The 23,640-nt window shown below is 40.9% G+C and overlaps 1 protein-coding gene and 1 long non-coding RNA gene across 3 annotated transcripts in view; one reads left to right on the top strand and one right to left on the bottom strand.

Moving 5' to 3' along the window:
• The first annotated feature begins 11 nt into the window (after positions 1 to 11).
• Positions 12 to 10,219, top strand: LOC100564244 (uncharacterized). The gene is made up of 2 exons (XR_118716.4): positions 12 to 347; positions 9,453 to 10,219. It is a non-coding gene; the product is annotated as an uncharacterized LOC100564244 (long non-coding RNA).
• Positions 10,220 to 11,892: 1,673 nt separating this feature from the next.
• The window catches only part of gxylt2 (glucoside xylosyltransferase 2), a 41,856-nt gene continuing 30,108 nt past the window's right edge, over positions 11,893 to 23,640 (bottom strand). Inside the window, exons 5-8 of one of the 2 annotated variants that reach the window (XR_010002543.1) lie at positions 23,391 to 23,514; positions 22,328 to 22,500; positions 18,203 to 18,875; positions 11,893 to 17,694 (exon numbers count right to left, since the gene is read on the bottom strand). Coding sequence is in view for 1 of the 2 variants with exons in the window: in XM_062969712.1 (XP_062825782.1) it covers positions 18,693 to 18,875; positions 22,328 to 22,500; positions 23,391 to 23,514 (480 nt within the window). In the remaining variant the exon portion in view is untranslated. Of the gene's footprint in view, positions 18,876 to 22,327; positions 22,501 to 23,390; positions 23,515 to 23,640 lie in introns of both variants that reach the window. The other variant, XM_062969712.1, reaches the window with a different exon arrangement.

The following is a 23,640-nucleotide window of genomic DNA, read 5'->3' as shown; positions in this document are numbered from 1 at the left end:
CGAAGAAACAAGCTTCGCTTCTTCCCGCCGGCCGCGGGGGGCGCGCACGCAAAGGCGCGCGAGGAGGAGGGGTGGTGACGTCACAGCCCGAGAATGATTGAAAGCCTTGCAGGAACTGCTCGAGTTCGGATTTGCCGAGAGAGAGAGAGGTTTTCTTCTTCTTTTCCCCCCCTTCTTCCCCGCCCACTCCGGGTGACGTCAGGCTTCGGTGGGAACCGGTTCGAGAGGAGGTGCCTTCTTTTTTTATTATTGGTTCTCCGCCCCGCCCACTCTCGGTGACGTCACGCTCCGATGTAAACCAGGTTTCTTCCTTTCTTCATTCCGTCTGAGGAGAGGGAAGAGAGAAGGTGGGTTTTGAGGGAGTCCCTAAAGTGGGGCTTTCCACGCTTCTCAGCATACCTTTGAGTAAAAAGTTACATATTTTGACAACAATCCCCTTATAATTGTGGCCAGTAACCATGACTGCATCTACAACGTAGGTTTAATGCAGTTTGGCACCACTTTAACTGCCATGGCCTAATGCTGTTCAGTCATAAGAGTCCTCTGCCTCACTAAACTATGACTCCTATGATGCCATGGCAGATAAAGTGGTATCAAACTGCATTAATTCTACAGTTTATGTCAAGCACTTGCTGACCGAAAGGTCGGTGGTTCGAATCCAGGGAGCAGAGGGAGCTCCCACTGTTAGCTCCAGCTTCTGCCAACTAAGCAGTTAAAAAACATGTACAGTAGAGTCTCACTTATCCAAGCCTCGCTTATCCAAGTTTCTGGATTATCCAAGCCATTTTTGTAGTCAGTGTTTTCAATATATCGTGATATTTTGGTGCTAAATTTGTAAATACAGTAATTACAACATAACATTGCTGCGTATTGAACTACTTTTTTTGTCAAATTTGTTGTATAACATGATGTTTTGGAGCTTAATTTGTAAAATCATAACCTAATTTGATGTTTAATCTCTCCTTATTATCCAAGATATTTGCTTATCCAAGCTTCTGCAGGCCTGTTTAGCTTGGATAAGTGAGACTCTACTGTAAATGTAAGTAGATCAATAGATATAGCTCCGGCAGGAACGTAACAGCACTCCATGCAGCCATGCCAGCCACATGACCTTGGAGGTTTCTATGGACAACGCTGGCTCTTCGGCTTAGAAATGGAGATGAGCACCATCAGTGACTCTTTTTAAAAAAAATTATTGTGGAATATATATATATACACACACACACACAGAGGCATACAATCTTGATATTCCACGTTCAAAATACAAGTATTTTTCCCCAATCCGCCACCTCCCCATTCTCACCCATGAACTTATATCCTTACGTAGTACGAGGGTACAGAAATACTATTGAATATTTATACCTCAGTGTGATCAAGCATGTAAACATTTCTCTTGATTTCACCAGCTATTCTATTATCACTCAGAATCCTATTAATCTTATACATAGCCGTCTGTCTGAGGTTCTCAAAAATACTCATTTTATTTTCTTCCTTATCCTGTATCCTGTTTTACATTGTTTCCCCTCTTTCTTTCTCCCTTCCTCCCCCCCCCTCCGTCTTCCCCCCCTGGAAACAATTTACTGATCTTACTACCGGTATGCTTATTTTAGTTGTTCAATCATGAGGATAATCTTATTTAATTCCTTATATTTATCCTTCCCCTTTATTCTGGAAATGAGACTCTTCTATATTGCCTCCCAGGTCTTTTTGGTTTGGCCCATCCTATAACAGCTTTTTCTTTCACTAATATAGTCTTGAAGTAGGTAGTCGGCTAAATACTTATACAATTTTTTGTATCCCATTTCTTTTGGTCCTTTCATCCTAGGGCAACTGAGGCTTTAACTGCATCTAACAGGTGTTTTATTATTTCCTCCCATTCTTTAAGTTCCCCATTGCCTTCCATTTTTTGAACAAAAAAATTGTGTTTTGTTCCAGTCTGTTTTTGTCCCCAGTAGCTCTTCCATTTCCTTCTTAATTATATTATAGAATCTTTGGATTTTTTCACATTCGCACCACATGTGGGTATATGTTCCAGTTTTCCCACAATTATGCCAGCATTGTTTTGGGCAGGTTCCCATTATATAAACCAATTGCACAGGAGTTCTGTACCATTTTGTAAGTATTTTCCGTTGCATTTCCTTAAGCTTTAAACCAGGGGTCCCCAAACTTTTAAAGCAGGGGGCCAGTTCAAGATCCTTCAGACCGTTGGAGGGCCGGACTATAGTCGGCCACCAAGCAATAATAATTAATAATAATAATGGAGCCCCGGTGGCAGAGTGTGTAAAAGCACTGAGCTGGAGACCGAAAGGTCCCAGGTTCAAGCCCCGGGAGCGGCGGGAGCGGCCACTGTTAGCTCCAGCTCCTGCCAACCTAGCAGTTCGAAAACATGCCAATGTGAGTAGATCAATAGGTACCACTCCGGTGGGAAGGTAACGGCGCTCCATGCAGTCATGCCGGCCACATGACCTTGGAGGTGTCTCTACGGATGAGCACCAACCCCCAGAGTCAGACATGATTGGACTTAACATCAGGGGAAAACCTTTACCTACCTTAATAATAATAATAACAACAACAACAATAATAATAACAACGAGGGTTGGAAGAGACCCTTTGGGCCATTGAGTCCACTCCCCTTCTCTTCCTTTGTGCACCGAAAGCACAAGCAAAGCACCCCTGAAAGATGGCCACCCAGCCTCAATGTTAATAATAATAATAATAATAATAATAATAATAATAATAAAGAGGGTTGGAAAAGACCCCTTGGGCCATTTAGTCCAACCCCCTTCTGCCTTTGTGGACCAAAAGCACAAGCAAAGCATCCCTGACAGATGGCCACCCATCCTCAATGTTAATAATAATAATAATAATAATAATAATAATAATAATAATAATAATAATAATAATAATAATGGTTGTAAGAGAAGAGACCCCTTGAGTCATTTAGCCCAACCCACTTCTGCCCTTGTGCCGTGGGGGCCGGATAAATAGCTTCGATGGGCCGCATCCGGCCCCCGGGCCTTAGTTTGGGGACCCCTGCTTTAAACGATTGATTTTATTAATTCATTTTATCCAATTGTCTGTTTCTCTCTCGTTGCAATTTAATTCCTCCTTCCAGACTTCTATCAGGGTATATTTTGTGTTATATTATTTTTCCGTGATAATTTTGTATATGAATCTCATGATTCCTTTCTCCTTCTCTACTTTCCATTTTATTATTTTATCAAGATCTGGTTTTGGAGTTTCCTTACTCTTCCATTCTGTTAGCTTTTTAGACAACTCTCCTCATAGTAGCCAATTACCCTGCCCGCGTTTATCTTTTATCTCTTCCCATTGTATGACAGTAAGTCCTTGATCTTTGTTATACAATGTTGTTCTAATTTCTTTAACATATTCCGGTATAGCTGGGGTTTTCTGTTCTCTATGGATCCTATTGAGAGTTTTGTCTATTTTATTTATTGGAAGTTTATTTTGCCACTTTCCCCAACATACCATTGTTGAGGTCAATGGCCTCCTTTAATATTTTTAGGTCTTTTTTCCCAATTTTCCCTTTCAGACATGATCCATATTCCCATCCATTTATTAGTTCCTCTAATGCGACCCATCTTTTGGGCTCGCCAATATTCAATTCAAGTAACCTGGCCAGTTGGCAGGCTTCAAAGCAGTTTCGTAGGCAAGGTGCTCCCAGCCTCCATTTTCTTGTGGAGTGAAAAATACTGTGTTAGCAATTCTATTCTCACTGGCACCTACTATCCATGTTTTAATTGAATTGTCTCATTACCAAATGGGAGGGTTTGAAATAAGTATAAAATTTGGGTAATCTCATCATTTTGTATGCCTTCAGCCTTGTTGTAATGTCCCAATTCCATTTTTCCAATCATTAATTTGTTTACTTACTTTTTCCATAATTGATTATAATTTATCTGGATTATATTGCTTAAATTTTTAGGTATATAAATGCCTAGATAGGTATTTTAACTTCTTTCCCCCTAGTTTCACCCCTAGGATAGATTGGGCTTCTTTTAACTCTTTCCAGTTCAGGTTTTTATGTAAAATTTCAAATTTTTCAATATTAATAGTTAGGCCTGAAATCTTTTCAAATGTTTTAATTACTTCTGTTACTGCCTTTACCGAGTCCTCCATTGTGCCTATTAGGACTATTACGTCGTCTGTACTTGATTCTTACAAAATATAGTGATAAATATGTATATAGATTATATCACTGCATAACTGACTCCATGTGTTCTGCCAAACAAAACAACTCTCTTCTTAAAATATATCAGGCTAAAAGCCACATTAGAAAGGAGCGATGTTGGCGCAATGGGTTAAACCCTTGTGCTGGCTGGACTGCTGACCTGAAGGTCGGGTTGCTGTCCTGAAGGTTGCCAGTTCGAATCTGCAAGTCGGGGTCAGCTCCCGTCTGTCAGCTCAAGCTTGTGGGGACAAGCCTTCCAGCATCAAATTCAATAATTATTGAAATAAAAAGCAGAACCAAACAAGGTTGCCCTCTCTCCCCACTACTTTTTGCCCTAGCAATAGAACCTCTAGCTAACCTAATTAGATCAGACAAAAGTTTCTAGGGTATAATTCCTAGGGAATCAGCTAAACAGAATGAAACCATATCAGCAACTTAACGAAAAGCTCTGCAATACTTCACCCATCCCACTAAGTGGGTCTTTTGAATAATAAGAGTCTATTTCTATTGTGAACATAGCAGGTTTGTTCTGTGTAATATTACCTCTTTGAACTCTCACCAGCCAAATTTCGTCAGCAAGGTATTTCTTAGGATCAAAGTATTGTTGCATGTCTTCTTCTGATATGCCACAAGTTATAGTTCAGAGCTTTTCAAACTTGGTGTTGTGACACATTAGTGTGTCGGTTGCATCGTGTAAGTGTGTCATGCGAGAAAGGACAAAAATCTTGGAAATGTATGTTATCTTACAAATCACTGGAGCCCCCGGGGGCGCAGAAGGTTAAACCGCTGAGCTGCTGCTGTCTGAAAGGTCAGCAGTTCGAATCCAGGGAGTGGGGTGAGCTCCTGTTGTTAGCCCCAGCTTCTGCCAACCTAGCAGTTTGAAAACATGCAAATGTGAGTAGATCAATAGGTACCGTTCCGGCCACATGATGGCCACATGGCCTTGGAGGTGTCTGCGGACAACGTTGGCTCTTTGGCTTAGAAATGGAGATGCGCACTAACCCCCAGAGTCGGATATGACTAAACTTAATGTCAAGGGGAAACCTTTATCTATCTTACAAATCATTTGTTTTTAAAAATATAAATGAAATGTTTTCATGAGATATGTTGTATCCCCATTCATTTTGTTAATATAATTTATGTATGTGTCCCCATCCTCTTTAATAAGTTGGTTTAGCCTGTTTTTCTAGTAAAACTGAATTGCTGTGTTGTGAAATGATGAGTTTCTAAAAAGTGTGTCCCCAACATGAATTATTTGGAAAGCTCTGCTTTAGTTGTTTGAGTACTGGAATCAGACACATGTACTGGACCGCCTTCATATCATATATTACTAATGAGTATGTTTACACTGTAGAACAAATGCAGTTTGACACCACTTTATCTGCCATTGCTCAATGCTATGGAATTTGTAGTTTTACGAAGTCTTGAGCCTTCTCTACCAAAACATGCTCACCAAAGTGCCTCACCAAACTATAAAAATCCCAGGTTTCCATAGGATTGAGCCATGGCAGTTGAAGTAGCGACAAACAGCATTTCTTCTACAGTATAGATGCACCCAATGTCAGACACCAGCTCTTTCTTCGTTCTTCTATTTTGGGGTGCTTTTCCCTATCTCTCATCTCTTTCTCTTTTACACAGTAGGAGGAAATGTAAAAACACTAATGAATCAATGGCCTTTGAAGTATTAATATATTTTAGAAAATTTCTGAATACAATTGGATTTAACACACCCCACCAGACAATACCCTTTCTTTGCTGCTGTGGGCTATTATCATAGCATTCAAGTCACAGCAGGCTGTTGGGGGAGAAAAGAGACAGAGAGAGTATTTTCCTCCTCCTTTTCAATTTTCAGAACAGCAGAGCCAATTTGTCATTCCATGGAATAACTGACAAGGCTCATCCATCTTTTAACATTTTTCCTGGTGGCTGTGCATATTATATTATGCCTCGGTAATGTCCAATAAGGACAGGAAACAATTGCTGTCCAGGGGACAAAAGAAGTGTGACATAACACTAACCAGTCAAGGATCTACTTGATCCAGCCTAGTAGCTCTAGTTTTGGTGAGAATTTAGCAGAGAAGAGATATTAGCATACTGAAAATCCTTTATTGAGGTGAGGGAGATTACTGCAATAGAAGTATTTGAAAGACCAAAGGAAGAGATCTGCATATTATGTAGAGATTGCCCAGCATGCTTTGAGCAAAGGCAGTTCAGAGTTGCTCTTCAAGAAAAACAATGTTCTTGATTCCATGTAAGTAGGTTCACTTTTCTGTAGCTCTTGGACTATATGCCATAATTTTCTGTACATGAACAGGATTCATAATTACTGGTGTTATAATTCCTATCCAGACTGAATCTCCTTGTCTATTTTGAGGAGATCTGATCTTCTACTTAACTTGATTGAGGCTGAAATCAAGTATTTTATTATGCAGAAATCTTTCCTCACAGGTAAAGTGTGTCTTCAATATAATATCTGTCTTCAATATACCCTGGACTATAATTTTGGTACTCTAAATGCCTGTTTACATTATTTATTTAAACTGGTTGTGTACTCAGTCCCTCTCTATTCAGAGTCAGAAAACTCAGAGATCAGAGATGTGAACTAGCGATCTCTATCAGAGTATCTCACCGGCCTACAAATTTCCCAGACTTCAGCCATAATAGCAGAAGTGATATCAGACTGATATAACTGTATAATGCAGATATATATACCACCAAGAGCAGTGGGTCCCAAACTTTGGTTCTTCAGTTGTTCTGGACTTCAGCTCCCCAAATTCCAGACTGTTAGCCAAACTGGCTGCTGGGAGTTGAAGTCAAAAACATTTAGAGGACCTAAGTTTGGGAAGCATGCCCTAGAATTTTAGAGTTGTCTCATTTTCCATGTTTTCTCATTATTGCTTCCATCATCACTTTTGTTTAACCTTAAAAGTCTATTATACAGAAAAAGTACACAGTGCCTTTTATTAGAGTTTAGACGCTCTCCATTGGAAGTAATTTGAGATTTTGGATTGAATGTTTGGAGGACAGAAGTGTATTTCTCTTTGCAATGCTAGAATAAAACCAAAAGTAAAGCCAGCAGCAACAATAAAACAAAGTGATGCACAGAACGCATTTCCTGTTGTGTCAAAGGAAAGGAAACTTGTCTTTCTACAATTTACTCAATGCAGGGTTTCATGTTTGAGGCCAAAACAAATCCCATCCATACTTGTGTGGTGAAACAGTTACAATCTTTACTTTGTTTTAGAGTCCTAGCTTCAGTAACTTTCCATGAGCAATGTTTAGAAGATAAACATAAGGGTTCAGATGACCATATGAAATGTTTCCTAATTCAGTCATCATTACAACAAGCTGCCATTAAGAATGTTTCTTCTGTTCTTGGGCTGACAAAGAATCTTTCCAGAGGTCCACACTATAATAAACATCATCATCATCATCATCATCATTCTCCTCAAGATAGGTGTAATATCCTCACTCCTAGATGTTCCTGTAACTGATCTGGCTGCAGTATTTTGAATCAGCTGGGGTTTCTGAACTTGGTTTAAAGGTAGCACAGTGTAAAGTGCATTGTAGAAGTCCAACCTTGCATGCACTACCATCTTAGGTAAAGGTAAAGGTTTCCCCTGACGTTAAGTCCAGTCGTGACCGACTCTGGGGGTTGGTGCTCATCTCCATTTCTAAGCTGAAGAGCCGGCGTTGTCCGTAGACACCTCCAAGGTCATGTGGCCGGCATGACTGCATGAGCGCCGTTACCTTCCCACCAGAGCGGTACCTATTGATCTATTCATATTGGCATGTTTTTGAACTACTAGGTTGGCAGGAGCTGGAGCTAACAGCGGCCGCTCCCGTCACTCCCGGGGTTTGAACCTGGGACCTTTCGGTCTCCAGCTCAGTGCTTTAATGCACTTCGTCACCGGGGCTCCTACCATCTTAAGGTCCTTCAAATCTAGGAAGGAGTGCAGCTGGCGTATCAGTCGAAGCTAGTAGTAAGCACTTCTGAGCATTGCATCTACCTGGGCTGACATCTGGAGAGACGGATCCAGGAGCACTCCCAAGCTGTGAACACAAGTCTTTCAAGGGAAGTGTAACCCCATCCACAACTGATTGTTGACACACCTCCATCCCCAGATTAGGACCCTTGATGGCAAGCACCTCTGGTTTTTCTAGATTCAGTTTCAATTCGCTTTTCCTTATCCAGCCATTACCTTCTCCAGGCATTCATTCAGAGGCGACATGCTATCCTTAGCTGTAGCTCTTTTTGAAGGCATGGAGGAATATATTTGAGTGTCATCAGCATACTGATAACACTCTGCCCCATGCCTATAGATGATTTTTGCCCAGTGGTTTCATATAAACATTAGAAAACATTGGGGATAGAATGTCACATTGTGGGACACCACATAGCAGCCCCTTTTTTGAGGAGGAGCTATTCCCAAGTACCATCATCTGGAACCTGCCTGAGAGGTATGACTTGAACCACTGCAGCACAGTGCCTCTGATACCCAGCCCCTCCAGGCATTCCAGAAGGATATTATGGTCGATGGTATCAAAGGCTGCTGAGAGGTCTAGAAGCACCAACAGGGACACACTCCCTGTCAGTGTTGAGACGGAAATAATCCACTAGGGCAGTTTCAACTCTGTATCCTGCTCTAAAACTGATTTGAAATAGGTCAAGGAAGTGTGTGTTATCCAAGACCACCTGGGGTTGGAGGGCAACTGCCTTTTCAATCACTTTGTCCCAAAAGGAGGTTAGACATTTGTCTGTAATTATTAAGGTCCAGGGGATCCAGGGAGGGTTTTTTCAGCAGTGGCCTTGATGTTGGGCCACAACCACCCTCCTCCTGGAAAACTATGAATTGACAGAAGACTGGGAGAGGACTTGCAGCAGAGCCAGTTCCGGGAGATACATTGTTTCTCCCTTAAACTATGAAACTATTCCCCACTAAAAAGTATCTTTTGTTAACCTATGCTTGCTTCTCTGTATCCTTCTTGACTAGCTTTTTTTTCCTTTCTCTGCTACCACAGCCAACTTCTGTCTCTACAGACCCCATTATTCCCAGCTGAGGTTCCCTGCCTTCCCACTTCTGAACAAGCTAACCTTTTCCTTTCTTTTTCCCTTCCCCATGAAGCCCCAACCCCTGAGTCAACCCCAAATCCCCAAAGTCCCGGGCCATTGCTGCCTCCGGGATTTGCTGGTGAGCGGATACCGGGACCCTTACGTGTGTGTTTAACCTTTTTGTGTTTTATAATTTTATATACATAGCTCTTTGGAGTACGGAGCCACCTTGGCAACCTTTCACCGGCACACCATGACCCAGATTTCCTCATGCGTCCTCTGGGTCATCACTCCAACAATGAAGTCAAACAACCATAATCTCCAGGATCAATAGAACTAGATTACCGGACCCTGAATTGGGCCAAGCTTCTTTTGTGCCAGCCACATGGACAAAGGACTCACGATCACCCATGCATTTTTCCTGGAATTTGAGGAAGCTCTGCTACTGTTCTTCCTTATTGCCATACCTCTTTCGTAAGGATGGATCATCTAGTCCCATCACCCTGGACAATATACCAAGATGAAACACAATGGACACTAGTGCCATGGGCATTAGACTCACAGGACCATTACACAGACAATAAAACCCATGGGATCTGAGGGCCGGCTCCTCTTTATCTCAAGATTGAGACATGGTAATTCATTTACAAAACTTTTGTTCCACTGGTCACCCGTCTCCCTGTTGGGAGAGCAGGAATCTGCATTGGAAGTGGGGAAAACTCTGATTGGCTGCTGGAGGCTGCCGCCCACATGGAGGGAACCCTCCCATTTGTCTGGGACATCAAAGCCGGCTCCGCCAATCAGCATGAAGCCAGCCCTTGCTGGGTGGGTACACAAAAAACAAAAGACTGCACTGTATAAAAAATGTACTATATGTGTTATGCTTGCAAAACATGTCAGCTTCTTTAAGCGGCTTACCGCTGGCTGTCATCCTTTCTGGCAGGATCAAATAAATTTCTTGGTGGCTTCTTCAACTGGTGAGATGTCTTTGATTGGGGAGCATTAGGTTTTAGCTTCTAGTCTCGCCAGGCACGGACTCTCAGTGGCTCTAATGCCTCACCAAACTACATACAAAGCATACAGCCACAATGCAAATCCAAAGGATACAGCCATAATGCTTTAACTGTATAGTGTGAAAGGTTCCCCCGATTATCATTGCTCAGATAATGAGTCTGTGTACCTGCTTCCTTACCTTGATTTATATCTCCAAGGTTTTCTACCTTCAGAAGGAGGAAAGAGTTGATTTAAGTAGCATTAATTTTGAATCTGGTTGTGTATACCCATTTGAGGGAGTCCTGTGATTATAATTTTCAATTCAAAAGCCATTTTTTAAATGTTTTGACCAGAACTTTGGAGAAGTTAGCTCTTGAACTACAATTCCCAGCAAAATACCCTTTCCAAGTCATGGTTCTAGCATGACATCAATAATGCTAGTATTAGATACATCTCATCTTAAAGCCACATAATTTTAGAGATCTAAGTATCTAGAAAGGGAAAGAATGTACATTATACACCCCCAAAAGTTGACATTTTGAGCTCAAAGTAGTTATGTACCTCTAACTTTGGTGATTTGTCCAATTTGGATCTTTTCCCCTTTTCTCCAATATAGACTGATTCAGTCTTAAGAGGCATGCACATCTGCCCAAGGTATTTTCTTTCTCCTTAGAACAGGGCAATCTGTCTTAGTGATTCGTCCAAATAGAGTATCATGCAGTTATCCAGCAACGATTAATTTCCCATTTTTGTTAATGTGTGAGAAAAACTGCCCTTGACAATTATAGACATGGATAACTGAATCTCCAGTTGATGTTTTAAATGATTTCATTAGTATTGATTAACATTTGGCACATTGGCTTGTACAATGAATGGAAAAGGGCCAAGAATGTGTTGCTCAGTCTTACAAGTCTGGACTTGTTCAAAGGCAACTCTCTTCTGTCCTAGATCTTTGAAGGGCTGAGAACAAAGACAAGGATAACCAATGACTACCAAAACATTCTCAACCAAATAGTAGCTGAAATAAGATGAGAGTAGCTGCTAACTAATGTGAAAGACACATAAATTCTACTTGCTGTTAGAGAAGGTGTTAGTTCTGAATGGAGAAAAGGTTGTTTGCAAGGTATCAGGATACTGAATAATGATGCCATCAATTCATAGAATCATAGAATAGTAGAGTTGGAAGAGACTTCATGGGCCATCCACTCCAACCCCCCTTTTTAAAACCACAAAACACCAGTGGAGATCAGCCATTTTTTCTAATATAGCACTTGATGTCTGTTAGTGCTGTTATTTTATACTATGCTTTTTCTCAGAAGTTTGACCCAAAGTGACTGACAACAAGCAATGCAATTAATGAAAATGAGCTATGCTTTCCAACACTTAAAAAGAAACCTGCACTTCACAGCTTGGCATGCAGTCTTCTGTCTTCAAATGGTCTGTCACATTTAATTTGTACATCTTTGTCCTTTTTTTGTGAAACATTTTACTTTCTCAACTAGCCTAACAGCAACACACTTTTATTGCATATTTAGTGAACTGATTGCTTTATATCTAACACTTTCATGTGTCATCTTAGCCAGTATTTACTAAAATCATGCAGCATGAGTTATTGTATTTGTTCAAGGGAAAAAAAGGTTACCCAAGCATGCAGTTTGCTCAAATGTTCATTTATTTACATGGTAAGCCTAACATTTTAAATGACTTTGAAATGCACTATAATTACCTCCTTAGGAGGTATAAACATTTGGTGCATTTGTCAAATAAAAAATAAGCAAGATGCTGAACTGACATGACATTGATTGCAGTTCCTTACCAACATGCTAACACTTTTGCACACGCACACACACACAATAGACATTTTGTAATTTCCATTCGCATTTCAGTTTATGTTGAAGTGTCTTACTTTGTTACATGTAATCATAGAGCTACATAGAACAAGGACCTCAATGGACTCATCACTAGTTGGGATAAAAAACACTGTAAAATTTTCATTTCTCTCATCAAATACCTTTAAGGAAATGTTTCAGGAACCATTTTCAAGTTTTTGTGTTGAACAAATGAGAGTATAACAGCACACCTAAACACATTATTCAGAAATACTATATGCCTATGGGAGATGTTTTATGCAAAGTGCTGAAGATCTGAGTGTGCCGTACGATTCTCTAGATATTTTCCAGGGGAAGTTCGGAGATTTTAGTTTTTGCTTGGCAAGTCTACATAAGCTAGCAGTTTTGAATTTCAAATTTCATGAAGTTATAAAGATTCTAGCTTCACATACAGAAACAACTTAACTATTGATAAAAACCTATCCGGATCAAGGTAGCTCTTGACATGCTTGATGTTGAAAAACTTCATTTGTTCTTGTAAGATCTCTTGAGCTTGAATCATCAAAACAACATCAAACCTCAAACCCTTTGAGGCAAAGATCAGACAAGTGTTGAAATCAAACATACTTGCAGCCTGATAGTATGGACAGATAGGCATGTCTGAGGTTGAAATAAAATAAAAATGCTGCCAAATCTAATACTGCATAGGATCATCCTTTAACAGAAATGTGCCATTCACTGAAGTTAGAGACCCAGGCCAAGACCCTTCCCCCCCCCCAAACATACACGCTGCAGACTCCTTTTCCACCAACAGCCCTGGTATGTCACCCCCTTTTTTACCATAAAGACTTAATCAGATTTTAAATCCTTTTCCCAACTATCCACCCACCCCTTCTCTGTCTGATGCCGGGTTTCAAACCCATTTCCTGCCGAAAGGGGTTTTAAAATCTGGCAGCAAAGGGAGAGGCAAGTTTTTCTTGCCAAGTCTATCACTTTGAAAAAGGGATTTAAAATATGGCAGCAGAAGAGGAGGTTGGAGGTATTGAGTCAATGGGGAAAGGGTTTTAAAGTCTGGCAACAGGACAGTTTTCTTGATGGGAAGGTAGGAAGTGGAATGAAGGGCTGGTACTTTTAGCAGGAAATAGAAAAGCAGATGGAGGAGTGAGGTGATGAGGTCGAGATAGTTAAGCTGCAACTACAAACTTGTGAATAATCAAATCTGCAAAAGAAAGCTGTGAATGTGGGGGGTTGACCTAAATAAATTTGCATATATAAATAGTTAGAATACAGTTAGTACTGATTCCTAAAGGATTTACTTTAAACATGACTACAAAAGTAATGGTCAGTTTATGTTACCTGTAATACAGGTGGTTATATGGTTCAGTTTCATCTTTTCTGTAACTGAAGGTATTGCAATTGTTTGTGGATTCATAACAACTATCAATATAACCCAGTATTGGCTAGTCTGTAATGGACACTGCTGCTTTAAGATGTCACAAAAGTCTGTTCAGTTAGAGAAGGCTGAAATTGATATTGACATGCATAAACTATCACCCTGAATATGAGCATCTGAATGCTATCCAACAGTGCTACACAAAGTGTTCATTTGTGGACTGGTGATGGTGCACTTCAAGTTTGTAGGAAAGAAGAGATGGTTGTGGTCAATGGGCAATTGCCAGTCCTTTGTATTGGATGCTTAAGCAGCACTTATGTATAATTTACTCACTGATTACATTTAATGCATCATGAGCTTATTATAGTATAGTACAGATTATATTATAGTACAGATGGCTAATTGGCAAGTAGGTGATCAACACTGTGGCTTTACCACAGGATTTATCTTGAAACATATATTTAACTCATGTGCTTCCATCTTGTGACTTTATTTTATATTGGTTTGTACTTATCTTCCTTCTTAGTCAAAATAGATAGAAAATGTCCTTCCCATGAACTTGTGCTAGGCCAGACTATAATAACAATGTATATGGCTGAGGAAGATGACAGAAAGGCTTATATATATTCAGTTATTTAGGAAAAAGTGAAAGCTTTTAAAAAAGAAATCAGCAATAAGTATGAAATATTAATACAATAGCAAGTTACAATTAAAACTGAAATGTGATATAGTGCGAAAAGTATAAATTATGATTAAATGGGTAAACATTTTAAAAGCATACAATTGTTTCAAAACATTCTCACAGCTGCAGTCAAGCACATGCACAATAACAACGCATAACAAAAATATTTATCTTGCATGATTCCATTGATACTATGCAGAACGTTTTTTATATTTAACTCCTTCATATATCAAAAAGGTTTCTTGTAAAAAAATGAAAAACAAGAACATCTGTAAACAAATGAAGCACTATGAAAAAAAATACTTCAACAAAGTCAAGTCTCTTGATTCTCTTGGTAGTAACCAACCCTGTTTTGTTCCTATTATGGAAACAATGGGTTAAATCCTTGTGAACTGCTGACCTGAAGGTTGGGTTGCTGACCTGAAGGTTGTTGGTTCAAATCTGTGAGATGAGGTGAGCTTCTGTCTGTCAGCTCTAGCTTGTGGGGACATGAGAGAAGCCTCCCAGTAACACATCCGGGCATCCCCTGGGCAACGTCTCTCATGGCCAATTCTCTCACACCAGAAGCACCTTGCAGTATGTTCTCAAGTCACTTCTGACACGATTAAAAAAAAAAACCCAGTGGAACTCTGGTTTTGAACAGAAAGTTGGAATACACAGAATGGATTACAGATTTGCATTTGGAAAGGAAAGGTAGGTGACTAGAATGGGTTGTTTTCAGATAGTGTTTCTCCTTGTTCCTATGTACAATGTTTGAAGGTAGATTTTCAAATATCTTGTCAAGTCTTAAAGGTATATGAAATGTAGAATCAATAAAGTTTTTTGGGAGGAGGGGGCTACACAAGTTGTGGAACCTAAGAACATATCAGAAATTGTCCAAAGAAGCCAGCATACTTAAAGTTACATTTTTATGCATTTTACAGAAACATTTATATCCTGCATGGAACCAGACTAAACAAGGACGTTGCTAAACCACAACTGAAAAAAATGTTTAAATAAGCTCAGGGATTATTGCCTGGCAACAATTCAATGCTCTTCTAGTACTATATGTCAATCAACCTAATTCATACTGTGATATTTGACACATTTGGTTAGTGTGAGGTTTTGTTTTGGTATTGTTGTCAACACTGTGTGCGTACTTAAAGGCTTTATTTCACCTATTCTCTCTCTCTTAGCCAATGCACCACATACCTCCTTCTGGCTCAATTCTGTGGTTTTCACCTCTGAATAAAACATATGCAGTTGCCACCTAGATTACTCTATCATTGAAGTAATATAGTATTCTGCATCTGGAGAACCCTGGCAGCTAAGAACTCTGTAGGGTCTCTTGTATTTCTGTATGACATTTCAAGAGGTATCCACACCCTTGTTCCTTCAAAAATTAATATTGAAAGTAGAGCTACCAGACTATTTTCTGCAGGAATGTAATTTTCTTGAGGAAGGAAAAAGCACTGAAGGTGCAGCACTTCCTGCAGAGAGTGTATGATAATGAGAGATGTAGCATCTATTTCTTCCAGTTACAAAAAAATTAAAGGCAAAAACAACCTGTCTAAAATCAAATGTTGGCATTTTTATCACTTTTAAAACAAGTTCCACAGGCCCAAAGTGAGCTTCTAGGACTGTAAAATACAATCCATTGCCATCGGACACATTAAATGTTGTCCAGAATTTCAGCTTTATTTCCAAGTCATTGTTTGGCTATTGATATTAATTTTTGTCAGAGAGCAATTACATGTAAAAAGTACTGATGGTGGCAATTACCACAAAACAGTTGTGTTATATGCAACATTTTTTTTAATTGGCAGGGTTAATAGTGTCACTATGAAAGTACTATTCTTTCATTTAATTGCCTTCTGAACTCATTGTGTTTATCTGAAAATCTGAATACTTTTTCATGCATTTGAAGCGGTGACCTATGTAGCCATAAAAGCCTACATCATAATAAATGTTTTTGTTTTAATGTTATCATAATATTCTTGGTTGTCTCTGCTGCAATAAGATAACTGATTTTATCTTTTCAAAAATTTCCAAATGCAGCATTCTGTATTTCCATAAAAGATTTCACTCTGAAGCCTCCCCCCGCCCCCCCGCTAACAGCTATATAGGGCAAATTTCTGAAGAACAGCTGTGTTAACCTGTCAACAGAGATGACAAAGGGTGCAATCATTCACAGATGTAAGCACACTTTAAACCTGTTGAGATTAATGGATTTAAGGACACTTAACTCCGTATTGCATCATAACTACAGAGTCTCATGTCACCATAACAGCTGGCTAATGGGTCTTCATAAGTAAAAAGAGCCTACTTGGTCCTTTACACATAATCCTGCCCATCCATGGAAAGGAAATAACATCAACGGCGCTGTTGTCATTTGCTTTGTAAACACTTGCAGTGAGAAATCTTCCCTACCTCACCCCACCTGCCCACGAGGTAATAAATTACATGAGATGACACTATGTAGTTGAAACACTGGTAGTTATTGCCATGCATTGCACACTACTGCTGCTTGTTCTTTTATTCTTGGTGTTATTTGAGTGCCTTTGGTGCTAAAACTAAAATTTTCACTTGTCAGTGATAATATGGAATCGTAGAATTAGAGGAGGCCACAAAGGCCATTCAGTCCAACCCCATTCTACCATGCAGGAATAAACAAAACACTTCCAACAAATTGCCACCCAGCCTGTGTTTTAAAACCTTCAGAGAAGGAGACTCCACCACTCTCCAAGGCAGCATATCCTGAATAGCTCTTACTGTCAGGAAGTTCTTCCTAATGTTTAGGTGAAATATATTTTTTCTGTAGTTTGAATCCGTTACATGTTTTAATCTCTGGAGCAGCAGAAAACAAGCTTGTTCTCCCTTCAATACAACACTCTTTCAAATATTTAAACACTATCATATCCCCTCTTAACCTTCTCCAAGATAAACATACCCAGCTTGCTGTATTTAAACAAGCAAGCCTTAATGCTAGCATTATTTTAAACACAGTTGCATACGTGAGCCCCTAAAGATTGCTAGCTTAATATCCTCAGATCTGTCCAAGCTCTTGAAAATGTTACTTTCATCCTTGTACTATGCTACAAGATAGAAAGATTTTGCCAACATCAGAAGTTCAAATTGCTATATTAGCAGATGTTGGGGGAGGCACATTGGCTCTACTGGGACTTTGAAGGACTTGGACTGCTTACACCTCTATTTTTAACTTTTGTTACAGTTTCTAGTAGAGTTTGCTTGTAATGTATTCATGCTGTAGTCACTGTCACCTTACCTTTGTTGCCACAGAAAGGGTTAATTGGCATTATAAGGCAAGCATGCTGTAACAATAATGGTGTTCCCTTCATTTTATATGTGTCACACTCAGACGTTAATTAATAATCAATTACCATTCTGCCATGACTGTTATTGCAAACCGTTTTCCCCCTTGTGGGCTATCCATATGGTCGGTCCAGTTATTGAAGTGGGAACCACACGGCCACTTGCTTGACTGAATTTGGTGGTTCCAGAGGAGGACAAAGCCTCGTGTGAGAAGTGACCAGATCCAAAATGCTATAATGTCTAAGAAAAAAAAGAGTACATTCAATGAGAATGCATTCATTCCTGTCCTCTGCCATAAAATGTAAGTGGTCGCTGTAAGCATAGTGTGCGCAATTACTTTTACATACCAGGTAATGACTTTAAAGGCTTACATAATTGCACAGAAAAAATTCAGTGTTCAGCCAATATTTATATCATCCCACTTCAGGCCATTCATTTTCCTGGGCAGCTGAAACTTAGTAAAGTAAGCAGCAGTCCTATACACATCTCATTCCCACTGTAAATGAGGTTCACGTGTGAGTAAATATGTATAGAATAGCCCTGTTAATACACTAGATCAAGAGTGAGCAAATTGAGTGGCATGGAACCACTTTTCAATCCTCAAAACACACCATTTCCCCAAATTCCCCAGCCTCCAATTTGCTTTTTTAGGACTCAGCACTATTTTCAGGCAATTTTTGCTCTCAAATCATGCAGAAAGGATCTCCCAATGCATGAAAACACATGAAAATGCACAAGGGCCACATACTTTCTGTTGCCACTTTGAGAGGAACATTGAGGAAGGCTTCTTGTGGGGAGTGGATGGTTTGTAGGATGGTTTATGTAGGTAATTGGCCCCACCGCTGTATTAAATGGTGATAATATTTTCTTCATGCTGAAAGGTCATTTACTTCCATTGGAGTTGCCCATAATAAGGGCTTCGTAATTGTCAATCTTAAAAAAGTCATATTATCTTTGTTCATATTTTCCAAGTCTTCTGCTGAAATTCTGAGATGTTTTCCAGATGTTGATGTTCATTGTCGCCAACCTCATTAACCATGTGTGCACTATTAAAACCAAACATTAAGAACACTCTGACAAGTTTTGATTAAGTGACAACTGTCTGCCTCAATGCAACCCTATACTTGTCTACTCAGAAGTAGATGTAAAAGATTGCAGCTTTAAACATCATAATCCAGTTAATTCAGATCCTTCAAGCAGGTTGTATAAAACTATGAAAATCACGTCAATATCCACAATTACAACCTGAAGTTGGCCCCAATGTTGACAATTACTCGATTTTCATACACTTTCTTCATAGTTCTCTCAATTTGTTTCAAAAACACTTGTGGAATTCGACCACATAAAGTGTTCACAGTATCAAGGAATTTTGTCTGAAGTGGGTAGTACATTGATTGGAAGAGATTGTCTTCAAATGAAAACTAAAAATGAAAAAGACAGACAAGACTTGTTACATTTTTCATTGTATTCTTTTTTCTTTTAAAAAAACCTCTTTCACTGAATCATGTTTTTTCCCTCAGACATATTTCCAGTGTGATTTCCTCTTTCCAGTCTAGCTGCATCTTCACATTAGTCGCTCATTCTTCCGAAGAAGTGCACAGCTTATACCACTAAGCTACTGAGATTGTAATGCTGTCTTTCACGTTTCACATTTTATTTATTTATTATTTATTTTTCAAACTTATATGCCGCCACTCCCCTAGGGCTCGGAGCGGCTTACAAGAACCGGCTAAAATCAACAATTTAAAAAACATTTTAAAAACATCTTTAAAAAAAAAACATCTTAAAAACATCCTAAAAGCACCTTTTAAAACATCAGCAACAGAACTCAAAAGCTTGCCGAAACAGGTGTGTCTTACATGCCCTGCGGAAGGCCAACAAGTCCCGCAAGGCACGAACTTCAGGTGGCAAGGTGTTCCACAGAGATGGCGCCACTACTTAAAAGGCTCTGCGTATAGTTGCAGTTAGACGCAAGGTCTTAAAACTGGGGACATCCAGCAGGTCTTGGTCCTCAGAACGGAGGGATCTCTGGGGTTTGTAGGGGGTGAGGCGGTCCCTCAGGTACATCGGCCCTAGACCATGTAAGGCCTTGAAGGTAAGCACCATCACTTTGAAAGTGATCCGGTGCTCAATTGGTAACCAGTGCAGCTGCCGTAAGATTGGTGTTATGTGGCATCTTATCGGGACTCCCGCAAGGAGCCGGGCAGCTACATTTTGCACCAATTTGAGCTTCCGGATCACCGACACAGGAAGGCCAATGTAAAGGGCATTACAGTAATCCAGTCTCGATCACTGTAGCCAGGTTGTCCCTAGATAGATAGGGGGCTAGCCATCTAGCCTGCCGAAGATGAAAAAAGGCAGTTTTGGTAACGGCGGAGACCTGGGCCTCCATCGTCAATGGAGGGTCCAAGAGGACTCCCAGACTCTTTACTAGTGAAGACGGGCGTAGCACTTCGCCATCCAGGGTTGGCAACTGGATATCCCCACTGCCCGGTCGGCCCAGCCATAGGATCTCCGTCTTTGCTGGATTCACCCTCAACCTACTGGAACACAACCATCCAATAATGGCCTCGAGGCACTGGTGAAAACTGTCGGGTACAGACTCCGGTTGGCCTTCCATCTTTAACACAAGCTGAGTGTCGTCAGCATATTGATAACACTCAAGCCCGAAATCTCGGACCAGCTGAGCAAGTGGTTGCATATGGATGTTAAACAACAGAGGGGAGAGAATGGCCCCCTGAGGAACCCCACAATGTAGAGGGGACCTCTCAGAGACCAAGCCTCCCCTCTCCACTCGCTGTCCACGGTTGTGAAGAAAGGAGGCCAGCCAATTTAAAGCTGTCCCCCTAACTCCAGCAACGGCAAGGCGGTGGGTCAGAAGATTGTGATCGACTGTGTCAAATGCTGCTGTGAGATCCAATAACACAAGCACCACCGACCCGCCCCGGTCAAGCTGGCATCGGAGATGATCTGTGATGGAAACCAATACAGTCTCTGTCCCATGCCCCGCACGGAAGCCAGACTGGAAAGGATCCAGTCCGGCTGTGTCGTCTAGGAACTGCTGCAGCTGCACCGCTACTGCCCTCTCAATCACCTTGCCCAGAAATGAAAGATTCAAAACTGGACGGTAGCTGGAGGGAACCAAACGATCTAAATCTGGTTTTTTCAGCAGAGGAGAGACCACTGCCTCTTTTAATCCCTCTGGAAAGACTCCTTGCTCAAGGGAGCTGTTTATTATCTTCAGCAGCGGGTCACGTAATCCCTCCAAGCAGGATTTTACCAACCAAGAGGGACACGGGTCGAGGGAGCAAGTGGTCGGTCTAGCTGCAGCTATGAGCCTATCGAGAGCCTCTGCGTCCAGTGGGATGAACTGGTCGAGGGTGGGCCCAGCAAGTGGCCACGTAGTCTCAAGTTCTCTCATTGTATCAGTTGTGGCGGGGAGGACCCGGCGTAGTAGTGAGATCTTGTCAGCAACATAGCTTTGAAAAGCCTCGGCTGAAGGGGCCTGATCATCACTTTTTGGGTTGGTAGGAACCGTCGTTAGAGATCTAATTATTTTGAACAATTTTGCCGGGCATGACCTGGCGGACTCTATCAAAGAGGCATAGTATACTCGCTTTGCTTCGATGGTAGCATGCTCATAGGACTCCATAAATGCCCTGTAAGCTGATCTCGAAGCTCTCTCATGTAGTTCTCGCCACATGCCCTCTAGCCGTCTCTTTTCCCGCTTCATCTATCGAAGTTCCTCGGTGAACCAAGGAGACCAATTTCGGCGGGGTTGGAGAGGGCGTCTAGGGGCGATCTCGTCGAGTGCATTGGACAGCCTGATGTTCCACGTGTCCACCTGCACATCGATTGAGTCACTGACAGGCTCCAGATCCTTCAGAGCATTCTGGAACCTACTAGGTTCCATAAGTCTTCTTGGGCGAGCCCAAATCGGCTCGTCGCCCTTGCCAGGTGGGTAGGCATGCTCCAGCCTGACTCTCAGGGCACAGTGATCCGACCATGGAACCTCTAAAATAGAGGCTTGGGTCACTTGAATTCCTGCGCTGAAGATCAAGTCTAGCGTGTGTCCTGCTTGATGCGTGGGCCCAGTACTGCAGAGCAAGAGTCCTAGTGTCTCCATGGTAGACACTAGGTCCATAGCCACTGCTGAGCAAGAGTCCGTATCAGCGTGGACATTGAAATCCCCCAGGACAACAAGTCTGGGGAACCTCAAGGACCACTCCGACACAGTCTCGAGCAGCTGGGATAGGCTGTCTGCTGGTGCCCTGTGAATGTAGCTATCGTTCATGCTATAACTTGGCCACACAGGGGATTAGTTTGAGATGGCTTACTAGGACCACCCCCATACTCTTACCTAACTCTTATCTTTATCTGACTATTTACTGAAAGGCTGTTGTTACTTTTGCACAGCCTGTGTATGTGCTTTCAAATTGCCTACCAACTTATGGTGATCCCAAGAATTTCATAGGATATGTTTAAGCAAGGAATACTCAGGGATGGGTTTGCCTGATCCTTCTTCGGATATATAGCCTACAGCAACAGGTATGCATTGGCAGTATCCCATTCAAGTACTAAACAAAACCAGAAGCTGAAGTTCAAAACACCTGGAGGGCCGAAGTTTGCCCATGCCTGCTTTAGGTATTTAGGACACAAGTTTCCCCACCTTATTATTTTTCTTTTTTAAAAACCACTGTCTTTAATTGCACTAGAGTGATTTTCCTTCAACACTCTCCAGTGGGCTACCTACCTGCTCTACAGCTTTAGAGGTAGAGTGACATTTTTTCAGTGTATTCTAAGGCCTTCCTTGCCACTGTATTACTATAGCAGTAGAGCACAACAGCTTAAAAAGAAATAAACAAAAACTTACATCACGTATGACTTCAAAGAGTGCTTTGAAAGTAGGCTGTTTATCATCATGGTAGACACCCCTGTTCCCATGGAGAATGGAAATTCCTTCTTCCTCTGCTCCTTTACAGTTACTGCCATACATACAGTGGTCTGGCCGATAGTTCCATTGGCAAGGAAACAGGTAGAGACATTCTGGAAAACCCATTTGGAGAACAAATGGAAAACGGAGGGGGAGGGAGTCTTAACATATAGCAACAAATCTACAAATATATCTGAATTTTGTCATGCAAAACCTACAGCTGAGACAGACATACATTTAATTATTGTAATTTTTCTGCTTATGCAATTTAGCTAATATTTTAGAGAAAGGAAAAATAGGAGACCTAAAATAATGTGCACATATAGTTTAGATGCAATACTAAACCATAATCCAGTGGTTCTCAAACTGTGGGTCCCCAGGTGTTTTGGCCTACAACTCCCAGAAATTCCAGCCAGTTTACCAGCTGTTAGGATTTCTGGGAGTTGAAGGCTAAAACATCTGGGGACCCACAGGTTGAGAACCACTGCCATGATCTAATGCTACATGAACACACCTAAAGGCCAATATATTTTCACCCCTGCTTTATTCTGGCACAGCTACATTCACGATGGTAAAGCTTTCACAGCACAGAAACTTAAATATTAAAAAATGTCATTCCCCTAAAAGCATGGCTTGGATAAACAAACTATGTATAAACTGATTTGGTGGGTAAGACTGTCTGGTTCTTGGCTCTATCTACACAGAAAGAGAAGCTATCTCCTACGTTTCTGCACTAGCAAAATAATTTTTTGTCTGTGGCTTCCAGTAGCATAGCAACTAAGTGCTCCCCAAACAACTATGGCCATGGAGAACAATTTGAAGGGCCAAACATTGCATCTGTTCTCGTCTTCAGTGCTAGCAATTCAAACAGTAGATTCAAAAGAAAAGAAAGAAAAATCTACAGACTACTCTTTCACATATTCAAATCACATTACACACACACACACACACACACACACACACAGTCTATAATATATACAAATGTAGTTAATGCAGCATGTACCTGGGTTAAAGTAAAAAATAATATTGAGCAAGTCCTGGTCTCCCCAAGTAATGTAGTTCTTGTACTTTTGGTATAAAGGGTATAACATTTCCTCCCATGTCAGGCCTGTCGGTATCATACTGTTCTGAAATGAAATTTAAAAATGTACTTTAAAAATGTAGCAATAAGGAACACTGCCATATTTATCTTAGTATCATGATCACATTTGAAGCATCGGTCGTTTTTGGGGTGGGCCTTAAGAATTAGCAGA

Source organism: Anolis carolinensis, chromosome 2 (assembly GCF_035594765.1).
Source record: "Anolis carolinensis isolate JA03-04 chromosome 2, rAnoCar3.1.pri, whole genome shotgun sequence".
Lineage (NCBI taxonomy): Eukaryota > Metazoa > Chordata > Lepidosauria > Squamata > Dactyloidae > Anolis > Anolis carolinensis.
Note: the sequence above shows the minus strand (reverse complement) of the source record. Positions and strands in the feature narration are given on the sequence as shown.